Source organism: Heterocephalus glaber, unplaced genomic scaffold (genome assembly GCF_053883595.1).
Source record: "Heterocephalus glaber isolate CG9 unplaced genomic scaffold, H.glaber_assembly_v1.0 deba00001662, whole genome shotgun sequence".
NCBI lineage: Eukaryota > Metazoa > Chordata > Mammalia > Rodentia > Bathyergidae > Heterocephalus > Heterocephalus glaber.
In genome coordinates, this window is record NW_028258403.1 from 1,893,902 (window position 1) to 1,905,678 (window position 11,777).

Below are 11,777 nucleotides of genomic sequence, written 5' to 3' on the forward strand. Positions count from 1 at the left end.
TTAGAGGAGATGGCACCAGCCAAGACAGAGTTCCATTCCCTGCCACTGTTCCTGCTGCTGGGGCTGTGGGTGGCAGAGATCCCAGTCAGTGCCAAGCCCAGAAACATGACCTCAGCTCAGTGGTTTAAAACTCAGCACATGCACCCCAGCCCTCAAGCCTGCAACTCAGTGATGGGCCACATCAAGTACACAAAGCACTGGAAAGCCCTCAGCTCCTTCCTGCATGAACCCATGCCCGTTGCAGCCACCACTTGCCAGACCCCCAACATAGCCTGCAAGAAGGGACACAAAAACTGCCACCCAAGGCTGTATCCCTGACCATGTGTCAGTATACTTCTAGAAGGTACCCAGACTGAAGATACAAGGAAAAGTGTGTAGATGCATCTTGCATGTGGCCGGTGACCCTCCACAATCGAAGGATAAGCATGACACTCATTGGTTCCTGTGCATTTAGATGGTATTATCTAAGGCTTGGGCCCCTCCCCAAAGTTCTACAGATTCCACACTGCTGCAGCATTTCTTTCCTGGTTCTTTACTAGTTCTTACCCTCTTTGAAAATACCATTTCTTCCCACAAGCCCAACCTCACATACTCTGTATTTCTTAGGGGGTTTTACAGATGCTCCAAATGATGAGGGGAGAGGGACTCTTCTCTAGCCCTTCATTGCTGCTTACTTTTTCTTCTTATATCTGGTATTCTCTGCCCTTCCAAAGTCAAACACTTGGGAGCTTAGCAAGAGCGGATGCAGGTTTTATGAGGTAGGTGGCTTATGTAATTTTGGAAACCTTCTTAAAGAAAAAGAATATAAAATTACAAATGAAAAATAAGTTATGGCTTTAGAAGTGTTTTGGTAGGGCAGTTCAAAGGAAACCTAAAAAAGAGCAATTGTATAATGTGGGCAGGCATCTGTGCTAGGTTCCTTGTGTTGGACAAAGGAATGTGTCTGATTTTGCCGAAATAAAAGGCTCTACTATTCCTGATTGAGTGTGTGTGTGTGTGTGTGTATGTATATATATATATATATGTATATATTAGTTAGGGTTCTCTAGAGGAACAGAATCAATATAAATATGTCTAATTATACAAAGGGATTTATTAGGTGGGCTTTGAGGATTAAAAACAGAAGAGTCACAATGGCCATCTATGGGATCAAGAGTAGAAGAATCTAAAATGGCTGTCCCCACACTGGTGAGCTAGAAGCTCCAGAAGCAATGAAGGTTGAAGGCCCAGAATGAAGGTTGAAGGCTGTAGAGTGACCAGCGTATGCATCTGTGTCAGAAGGCTAAAGAGTCTGCACTGGAAGGTGGAAGAGTCTATGCTGGAAGGCTGAGGAAACTGGAAACCAGTGTCCAAAGGCAATGGTAAATAGGAGAATTCCCCCCAAAAAAGGGATACTTCCTTCTTTCCCTTTTTATTCTGTCCGGGCTGCAAGCCTATTGGTTGTGCTGCCCACAACTGGACTAGGTCTTCCCTGCTCAGTCTGCAGGCCTCCATGTTAGTCATCTACAGACATTCCAATATTTACTAATCTGGCCAGGGATTTAGCTCAGTGGTTTCGCCGCCTGCTGTGCAAGCCCAAGGACCCGAGTTCAATCCCCGGTACCAAAAAAAAAAAAAGAACAAGAACTAATCTGCTAGGCTGTTCTCATTCAAGTGAAGCTGACATATCACAATTAACAATCACCATACATTACTGTTTGGAGGGAAGTATAGAGGTTTTCAGTGCCTGTTCCAAGGCCCTGAAATGCCTTCTTCTATCTACGAACATCAGCCTCACCTGCTCTGCAGGCAGGAGGAAGAATTGAGCTTTTAGGGTCTTGGAGACTTGTCTCCAGATCTGCTGTCCAATACCTTGAAAGCTGTCAGGTGGTGCCATTTCACCTAAAAGGAAAGAAGGAGAGAACAGGTTGAGCCTCAGGACACCAGTCAGACCCCTGAGGCCTGACCTCTTCTTTGAGTTTAGTACTTGTGCTCATGCTTCATTGATCTGACCCAGGACCTCAGCCTCAGGCTTCTGAAGTCAATTTCCCTTCCTTGGGAATTTCAGAATCAGGATCTACAAAGAATCTTTTTTTTTTTTTGTACCAGGGATCAAACTCACAACATTGTGTTTGTGAGGCAGGCACAGTGCCACTGAGCTAAATCCCCAGCCTACAAAGAATCTTCATCAGTGCTCTTCTAGCAGCAATGAAGGAGAAGTTTCATATGCAATCTGCTAATACAATTAAATGAATTCTAAGAAAGGAATAGAACCCACAGATAAAGAAATTACCAGCCGAAATTTATTAGATTCAATTAACATAAAATCACTCTGTCAAATTGCTATGTGAGTTTTCTTCCTCTTAATTTCAGTACTTATCATGAAATTTACAGAGAGAAATATATACAGTAAGTCCCTGACTTATGAATGAGTTCCATTCCAGGAGAATGTTCATAAGTCGGATTCATTCCTAAGTCTGACAAAATGAGGTGTACACTAAGTACACCTGGGAAGGTTTGCAAATTGAATGTTGGCAATTCGAGGACTTACTGTACATAGGTTGTATACATATACACATATACACATACCTAGTACACTTCCATACTCCTATGTGTACGCAAGGACACATGCTCATATGTGTGTATAACACTCATACACACATGCACACATATTTGATAGTAAGGCACCTCCTCTCCTTCTCTCACTCCTGCTTCCTCATCACACCTCTTTCCATATTTGCAGAAAAGTTTTCCAAGAGTCTATGACTCTGAATAAGGAAAGGATGTTTGTTGAAATATGAAGTGGCAGAGAAAGCATGGAATTCAGAAATTCCATTTCCCAGCCCTCTCCCAAGCTTTCTAGAACCTGAGCTCATACCCACACCATCCTATCCCAACTGCAGTCTCCCACCCAGCATGGTGCAGCCCCTCCACTGTGTTCTGCCCATCGCTACCACCATGTTGCCTATTCCTGAGTTTATGAGTAGGGAAGACATACTGGAAGTGTGAGAGAAACAACATTTGTCTACCTTCTGGCTTCTTCCCATGGTTGTAAGCAGGCTCTTTCCTGTATATGCATTTTCAATGATGGTGTTTCTCAGGGTCCTATTCTTAGCTCTCTTTTCTTCTTATACTGCACTCTCCCAATGTGATTTGATTTATGCCCAAAGTTTTAACTGCCACTTACCTACTCCCAAGGCATATCTCAAGCTCAGATCTCCCAAAGTCCAGGCACAAATGTCCATCTACGTACGGTTACTGGCCACCTCAGAGTCCTGCAGGCATCTCAACCCAAACCACTCAAAACTAAGCACATGATCCTTCTGACTTCTATACTTTCCCTCCTCCTACAGCCTCCCAGGATAGGTTAGTGGGTACATTATACTCAATCATTCAAGCTCTAATCCAAGACACACAACTGTGTCAACTTCCTTTGACATCTATCTCTTAGCAACCTATCTCAGGTACTGCCTCAAGAGGGCACACAAGTTCTTGGGTTTTCCTTTATTTTATTTTTAACAAATAGCATTGGGTCCCTAATATGCGCCCAACATGTTATGGACTTGAAGGAGACTGGGCTTGGGAGGAGTTAGGCAAACACATCTCAGTTAGTGCAACTACAGTTTGCTATCTTGTTTAGGAGGCAAGGATAAATAACACACAGGAAACACTATCAAACAATAAAACAGAAGAGAAGAATGAATCAAATGGATTGCATATGCTTTTTCTCCCACTCCTTTAGGGTTTCCTTCATCCTGACCTGAAGTTCATTCTCTGTTTAGCACTAAACTTCCTGTGGCATTCTCTGGACTAACATAAGGTCTGTAACCAGAGTCTGGCAACACCGGGAATAATCCAACTAGTCAATACCTTTAAGAGTTGCAGCCCCAGAAACTGGGAAGCTATAGAAAGAATTCAGAATACAATGAATCCTTCACTAGACTAATTATATCCTAACAAGTGGTATAGCAACTCGGGTAGGAGTTTCCAACTTCCTTGTGTAGGCTGAAGAATTAGGTGGAGTGTAATTTGAATCTAGGAGCCATTGGCTGTAAAATTGGCCCATTTGGAGAGTAATGACGCAGGACCCATAAAACAGGGCTCAGTGGGGTACTTGAGGGCCTGAGAAGAGCTGCCCAAAAGTCTTGGAACAGAATCTCTACTGAGTGTACTCTCTGGGCCACTGAGAACGGTTTCCAGAGCATTCCTTGGGAAGGGGCACCCCAGGCATTTGGGATGACATCTTTGTTTCCTAGTGGGTAAGTAGATTTTTTTAAAAAATAGATTTTAATATTGAGAAATTTTAGAATTAAGGGTAGAAAAATTTAAAAGAATGAAACAACCTTACATGTTTGTTTTAAGAAATTTATACATATCTGGTTGTTCTTGTTCTTGTTTTCTGGTACTGGGGATTGAACTCAGGGCCTTCACTCTGAGCTACATTCCTAGCCCATTTTTTATTTTTTATTTTGAGAGAGTCTTGCCAAATTACCCAGGTTGAGCTTGAACTTGTGAGCCTTTTGCTTCAGCCTCTCCTAGTGCTGAGATTACAGTCAAGCAGCACCCTACCTGGTGATGTTTGGTATTCTGGATACTTGTGATGGTAGAGAGCTTTTCGGAGCTGGGAATATGGCTCCGTGCTAGAGTACTTGTCTAGTATAAGGGAGGCCCTCGGTTCAATCTCTAACACCAGAGAGAGAGAGAGAAATGTAGTTCATTACAGTAACAAATTAGACTTACAATTCTAATTTAAAATGTGTGTGATTTGAAATGGAACCTTCATCTAAAATTTGGGGTGGAATGTTTAAGAAAATAGAGGAATTGATTCGCCCTATTTATAAATTGTTAGATTCATAACAGTTTTAGGTATTCAGGAATGTTTTGTTCATTAGCTCAGATAACTGAATTACTTTAAGAGACTCGGAATACATTAAATTTATAATTTTTTAACATGTTCCTGCTGACTTGAACCACTGATGATACATGCATGATTATCTCATTGATGGAACACCTCGGGCAGACATGCATGTACCACTAGTGGGTCAGAGCCACCCAGCAGAGAGACATACAAATTACAGCCACATCATTAAGATGCTAATGTTTAACTACATTTCTAAATGGGACCAAATAGTCATCAATACACTTCTCTAAAATGACTATTAGACTTTTTGTGTAAATTTTTTTTTATGTGTAAATTTTTTATAAACATAAAAGCTGAAGGAAAAATTAGTCTTCTGATTTGTAGCTTTAACAGAGAACATAAATTTTATTTTATTGTTTTCAGTGTGGGAGATTTTACCTAGGGCCTTTGCATAAAATGCTTATTTTTTATTTTGAGACTGCGTCTTACTAAGTAGTTAAATTGCTAAGACTGGGCTCAAATCTAGGATCCTCCTGCCCCAGCCTCCTAGAGTGCTGGGATTACAAGTGTGCACATCTGGTGGGAACATAAATTTTAAAAAGGCAAGCAGCCCTCTGGTTATTCATTGCTAGGAACAAAAGGGCCATTTTAAAAACTCAGACTGACATAGCAAAACCATGTTTTCACCTGCACTTTCACAGCTGGCTTTGTGACTGTCTGTTTTGTGTTCTCATGTGTGCTGGTTTTACTAGGCATTTCAGAAGGGAGGGAGGCTACTGACGATTCAGGAGCGAAGGCTTAGACTCAAGGGCAGGCAGATGGCAGTGGTGCAACCAGAATTGAGCCCTGACCTCTAGCTCCCCGTGCAGCCTGCTGGCCCATTTTGCTGTGGAATTAGGGAGACTCTTTCATTGTACTCTGGGGAACTTAGAAAGGGAAACAGGCTTCCCTGAGGCCAATGTGCTAACAGCAGAGGAATGCATCAAAATATACCCCAAGAAAAATTAAAATTCAGAGACCATAATTGAATCTCCATCCTCAATAGGGATTTTTCCTCCTTGCCCAAACTTGGTGTTTTGAGACAATATTTTACTAAATAAAGTGGCCATAAGCAAACAAATGAACAACCCCAGATTGTTAAGCAATAATTCCTTCAAAAATTAGAGGACTTGCCTGGAAATGTGTGTGCGTGTGTGTACACATGTGTTTATGATGAGTAGGTAAAGTTATCTCACTCAGATTAGGAGTTGTATTGCACCAATTACAGATCAGAAATGAAGAACCAAATTCTTCATTTAAAATGCAAATATCTTTGTCAGAAAGAATACAAGATAATGTAACAAATACTTAGAATCAATCACTTAGGCACTAGGATTGGCTTGGGATTTGGTGGTGTAACACAACTTTCCATAAAGTTTTGTAAACTGGGTGCAGTGGCACATGCCCGTAATCCCAGAACTTGGAAGGCTGAGGTAGGTAGATTGGAAGTTTGAACCCACCCGGGGCAATTTAGTGAGACCGGTCTCAAAATACAAAATAAAAAAGGACTAAAAAGCAGGGGGGGGGGGTCTCTTTAGGGGTCCTGGCAATGTGGCTCAGTGCAGAGGCCCTGAGTTTGATCCTTAATATTTTTTTTTGATCCTTAATATTGAAAAAAAAAAGTTTTATAAAGTCTACAAGCAGGTAAATGTGGGATAAGACTTGCAGGTAGACAATGAGCACAGTAAAAATGTCAAGAGACTGAAGAAAAACTTTGACCAACTTGCCTGGCAGTTCTGAAGACTGGGGATGGGAGAGGGTAATTCACGCTGGTGTAATTCCCAAATTTTGCCTGTCAAGACTCTGACTCTGAGGTCTCCCAGTGAGGGATCTGGGATGCTGCTAATACAAGTGGCAATGTGGCAGGCAGTGGAACCACTGAGCTAAATCCCCAGCCCTGTGCTACATCTTAATAAATGTCATTTAGAATTTAGTTTTGAAGCAAAAGGATGGGGGTAGGAAAATACAGAGGTCTGGAAAGCTTATAAAATAACTTCTTTAAAAACTCACTGTGCTGGGCCGGGGATTTAGCTCAGTGGTGACGCCACCTGCCTCGCAAGCGCAAGGTCCTGAGTTCGACCCCCAGTACCAAAAAAAAAAAACTTCACTGTGCTTAAAAGTTTCAGCAAGAGGAGATCTACTACTTATAGAAGCAGATGGTCCCATTTTCAGGCAGCTCTAAATATTAAAAACTCCCTTTCATAGAATCTAACCTACTTATCCTTATAATTGCAACAATTCACCGATGCTCCACTACACCTCAGAACAAGTCCAGCTCCTCTTCACAAACAACCTTTTAAATATTTCAAGACTTTCATGACCCATGCCCTCCAAATATTGCCTCATCTGGCAATAACAAGAGCTATAAAGTGGCTCTTACTATTTGACTCAGTAATTCCATTTTGTAAAATATACCAAATGAAAGTAACTCAAAGTGAGGAGGACATTTTTACAAATCTATCCATACCTTTGCTTTGTGGAACAGAAAAGCATAATACAATACAAATTCCCCAAAATCAAAAGCAATTAAACAAATGGTGTACAATGATTTAACATTTTCACTGAAGATAATAACGTATGCAAAAATTATCCCGATGCATAAAAATGTGTGGGCAACACTACATAAAGAAAACAGAACATAAAACTGCATTTTCAAATGGGTTACAACTACATAAAAGTTTCTGAGTTTTGAAATCAAGCAGTTCCATAAATGCATCTGGAGTCTTTCCAGAAGTTCCTCATCAAGCTACGTGTGCTCCAGCACAACACACACACAGCTGACTCAGAGGATGGCTCCATTTGTTTTCAATTCTGTCCTGTGTAGCTTCCATTTGCAAACATCCTCCAGCGGCAAAGAGGAATGCGAGGGCTGAGCCCAGGAAGACAGGAAAACAATGTGCCTACTCCAACCCTCGGACTCCCACACCTGCTCCTGTTTCCACCCCTTTTTTGTTCCCACCCCCATTGCTGTCCGATGGGGCTTTTTGCTCTCCACATAGTCTTCACCTGGTTTGATATCTTCGCGGGCCTTGTCAGACACTGACTAGGAGAGACCACTGACAAAGTAGTTCAAAGTTCTGACTTCACAAAGTTTAGTTTTATTTGGGGATTTAGCTCAAGTGGTACAGTGCTTGCCTAGCAAGCACAAGGCCCTGGGTTGTTTGATCACCAACACACACACACACACACACACAAGTTCATTTTTAGGTTACATGTGGCATGGAGTGGGTCTATCATAAAACAGTCAATAAGCAAATAAATACATGGTCAGATAGAGATAAATATTGTGAAGAAACAGAACAGAATTGGGCCAGGGATGTAGCTCAGTGGTGCCGGCAACCACAAGGTCCTGAGTTCAATCCCCGGTACAAAAAACAAACAAACAAACAAACAAAAAAAGCCACAGAATAAGTGAGAGACCGATTTTGATTGCATGGTCAAGGAGAACATTTAAGATAACTACACTTTAGTTCAGGATGAACTGTGGAAAAAAGGCTCCAGGCAGAAACAAAAGAAAGCAAAAAGCTGCCAAATTAGGAATAAACAAGACATGTTAAAAGAACTGAAAAATCAGCTGGATGTGGTGGCGCACACCTGTGATCCTAGCACTCTGGGAAGCTGAGGCAGGGGAATTTCAAGTTCAAACCCAGCCTGACAATTTAGCAGACTTAGCAAGACCCTGTCTCAAAATAAAAAGGCCTGGGGATGTAGCTCAGTGTGAAGGCCCCAGGTTCAATCCTCAGTACTGAAGAAAAAAACAAACTGAAAAGTCACTACAGCCAGAGGATCACTAGCTGCCTACCACATCAGAGGAGTGGTAAGCGATGAAGGTGGAGGCAGAAAAGGAGTCTGTGATGCAGATGAGCAGCCCTTAGAAGAGGCCTACGAGGGCGGGGGATTTAGCTCACTGGTGCTGTCGCCTGCCTCATAAGCACAAGGTCCTGAGTTCCATCCCTGGTACCAAAAAAAAAAAGAAGAAACTGGTGAGATCTACTCTTGGATTTTTAAAAACACTGTAAATTTATTTATTTGCAGTACTGTAGCTCAAACCCAGGGGTGCTCTACCACTGTACGACACCCCCAGCCCTTTTGAGTTTTTATTTGGAGACAGGGTCTCACTAGATTGCCCAGGTGGCACCTGAACTTGTGGCCCTCTTGCCTCAGGCTTCCTGAATGCTGGGCTCACAGGCATGCACCACCACACCTACCTTAAAAATTTTTTTTCTATTTACCTTTTCTTTTGCAGTGCTGGGGATCACACCCAGGGCCTTATGCACACTAGGCAAGTGCTCTATCTCTGAGCTACACTCCCAGCCCCCTGAGTCAGATTTTTAAAATTTCACTCTGAGTCTATGCAGAAAATAGCTTATCAGGAGATCAGAGTGGAGCTGGTAGAACACAGTGGAAACTAATGCACTGGCAAGACAAGATGTTGCAGGTATGCGCTTTGGTGACACTTAGAGAACACAAGTTGTAAACTTTTTAAAGGAATAAAAACCAAAATTAATGGGAAATTAATTCAAAACATAGAATTAACATATGTTTATGTATTCTGCTTGTTTATCTTACCTACCTACCTTGCAAGGGCAAGGTCCTGAGTTCATTCCCAGGTACCAAAAAGAAAAACTGTACCTGAAATTCCCCTTCGGTCCTTTATTAGTTATTCCCTAAATTGAGGCTCAGAACAGAAGCAGAGCCCTAGTTGCTGCTTGCCTTCAGGTAGACAGAGAATGAGCAGCCAAACGCTTCACCCTAGAGTAACTGCTACAGCTTCTAAAGACTGCCAACCAGGCAATAACCGTTACAGATATTTCTTCTGCCTTGCCCATGTAAGGATAACACTATTTCTCCATACAAACTGTAATGGAAACTTTTTATCCCAGTACCAGGGATCGAACTCAGAACCTTGTGCTTGCCAGGGAGGCACAGCACCACTGAGCTACATCCCTGCCCCTCTTCTTAGACATTATTTTACCAATTACTCTAGAACAAGTCTGGAGTGGGGGCAGGGAATGGGTTTTCTTCTCTGACCTACAGGGACATACTGATCACTTCTACAAATTCTTTTAGCACTGGCTGTTACAAAAACAAATTTAATACTTTTAAACGTGATGTTTAGGTTGCGTTTTTTGCGGGGGGAGTTGTTGTTTTTTGGTACCGGGGATCGAACTTGGGTCCTTGCGCTTGCGCAGCAGGCAGCGAAACCACTGAGCTAAATCCCCGACCCCTGTTTAGGTGTTTCCCTTTTTTCTTTTCTTTTTTTTTTTTGGTACCGGGGATTGAACTCGGTCCTTGCGCTTTCGAGGCAGGCAGCAGAACCACTGAGCTAAATCCCTGGCCCTGTTTAGGTGTTTTTAAAAGGTGATATTTGTTCAGAGCCCCTTTATGGACTTTGGCAGCCTAGATGAAGCCCTGGTAACTCAGGAGTTGAGTGTGAAGGCTCTGGATTCAGACTGCCTGGATTCAAGTCCCAGGTTCTCCATGTACTGTGTAGCTTAGAGCAAGTTATGTAACTTCAGTAAGCCAGAATTTCATCCATAAACTGGGAGCTGATAAACACCACAGAATCTTCAATTAGTGATATATGATAAGAGGTGTTCCTGGATGCAGGAGAGGGTCTCTAGGCCTGCTCTCTTCACAGCCTCCAATTTCTCCATTATAACGTTACTCTTTCATATCTCCTTCCAAAACCACACACAATACAAACTTTATTGTGTACGTGTGCATGCGCACACACTTTTAGATAAGAGCTACATTCTCTACAGAAAGTGGTATTTAACCACTGAAAGCACATATGTCATTTACTTAAAATAAACCTTTGTAATTTAGCATAAGTTTAAAAATTCCTGGGCCAGGGATTTAGCTCAGTGGTTCCAGCGCTTGCCTCAAAGAGCAAGGACCTGAGTTCGATCCCCAGGTACCAAAAAAAAAAAAAAAAAAAAAATTCCTGGAAGAAGGGGTAACTGCATTCCAGGCCCTGTATCCAAACTCTCTCACTCCACCAGTTCAAAAACTCTCAGTGGCTCCCCCTTTTTTCCCCCATGGAAGGGAGGCTTTTTTTTCTAGAGTTCATGGCCTATAGCCAGTTCAATTTATATTCCGTTACCTAGTTGTGGGAACCTTGAACTCTACCAAGTGTCCCCCTTAAAGAATTTGCTTAAGTATAAGGAATCTAAGACCCAGTAAGGGAAAGTTCACACTCTCTGAACACTACAAGAGGGTGAGGTGGACTTGAAACAAGGGATGAACAAGGTTCATAAAACATTCCTGGGAAAGTTGCCTTAAGTGCTGCTACTGGGCAGTATTTACCGAATGAACACCAGGGGGTAGCAAAATCTCACTCTCTTTGCTAATTACAAGGAAACTGGAAGTCTGGGTGACTGAGGATCGCCTAACTGGTGGTTGTAAAGAGTGTCTCTACAGCTCTACTGTACTGGTACTCTACTACTGCATGCTCACCAGGGTTTGCTGTCCCAGATTCTTTTCCGGCGTTTTGGAGCAGAGGACTCTTCTCATCTCCAAAAAGGACGCACATGTTTCTCTTCCTTTCCAGACCTAGCAGGTGGGGGAAAGGTGTAGTTTAGAGTCCTGGGGAGGTGAGAATAGAGCCTGTCATCTTGGAGACGACCTCCTCTCCTTTCCTCTTACTCTAACAACTGGCCAGAGGCTCCAGGCTTCCATCGTCTTAGAAATTGCATCCAAGCAGAAGATTTTCTAAAGCGTCATCCCCCAACTGCAGTGGCACATGCCTTCAAGCCCCTCTCGAGTCTATTTGGTTGGCTTTCCCATGTCTTCTCAAGGCCCACCCTTTGGTGGAGCTCACCGTGAGGCTAGGCATCCTTCGGATAGGATACAGGGGCAGGACAGATACAGCGGCAGGACAAAGCAGTCCCCACCC

At 42.7% G+C, this 11,777-nt stretch overlaps 1 protein-coding gene and 1 pseudogene across 2 annotated transcripts in view; one reads left to right on the top strand and one right to left on the bottom strand.

The window, feature by feature from the left end:
- Positions 1-11,777, bottom strand: part of LOC106007800 (uncharacterized) — a 41,642-nt gene that overhangs the window by 25,141 nt on the left and 4,724 nt on the right. For both annotated transcript variants that reach the window (XR_015445784.1, XM_087197138.1), the window contains exons 3-4: positions 11,339-11,434; positions 1,778-1,881 (exon numbers count right to left, since the gene is read on the bottom strand). Coding sequence is in view for 1 of the 2 variants with exons in the window: in XM_087197138.1 (XP_087053264.1) it covers positions 1,778-1,881; positions 11,339-11,434 (200 nt within the window). In the remaining variant the exon portion in view is untranslated. The remainder of the gene's footprint in view (positions 1-1,777; positions 1,882-11,338; positions 11,435-11,777) is intronic.
- On the top strand, positions 10-468 carry LOC101724051 (ribonuclease 7-like; annotated as a pseudogene).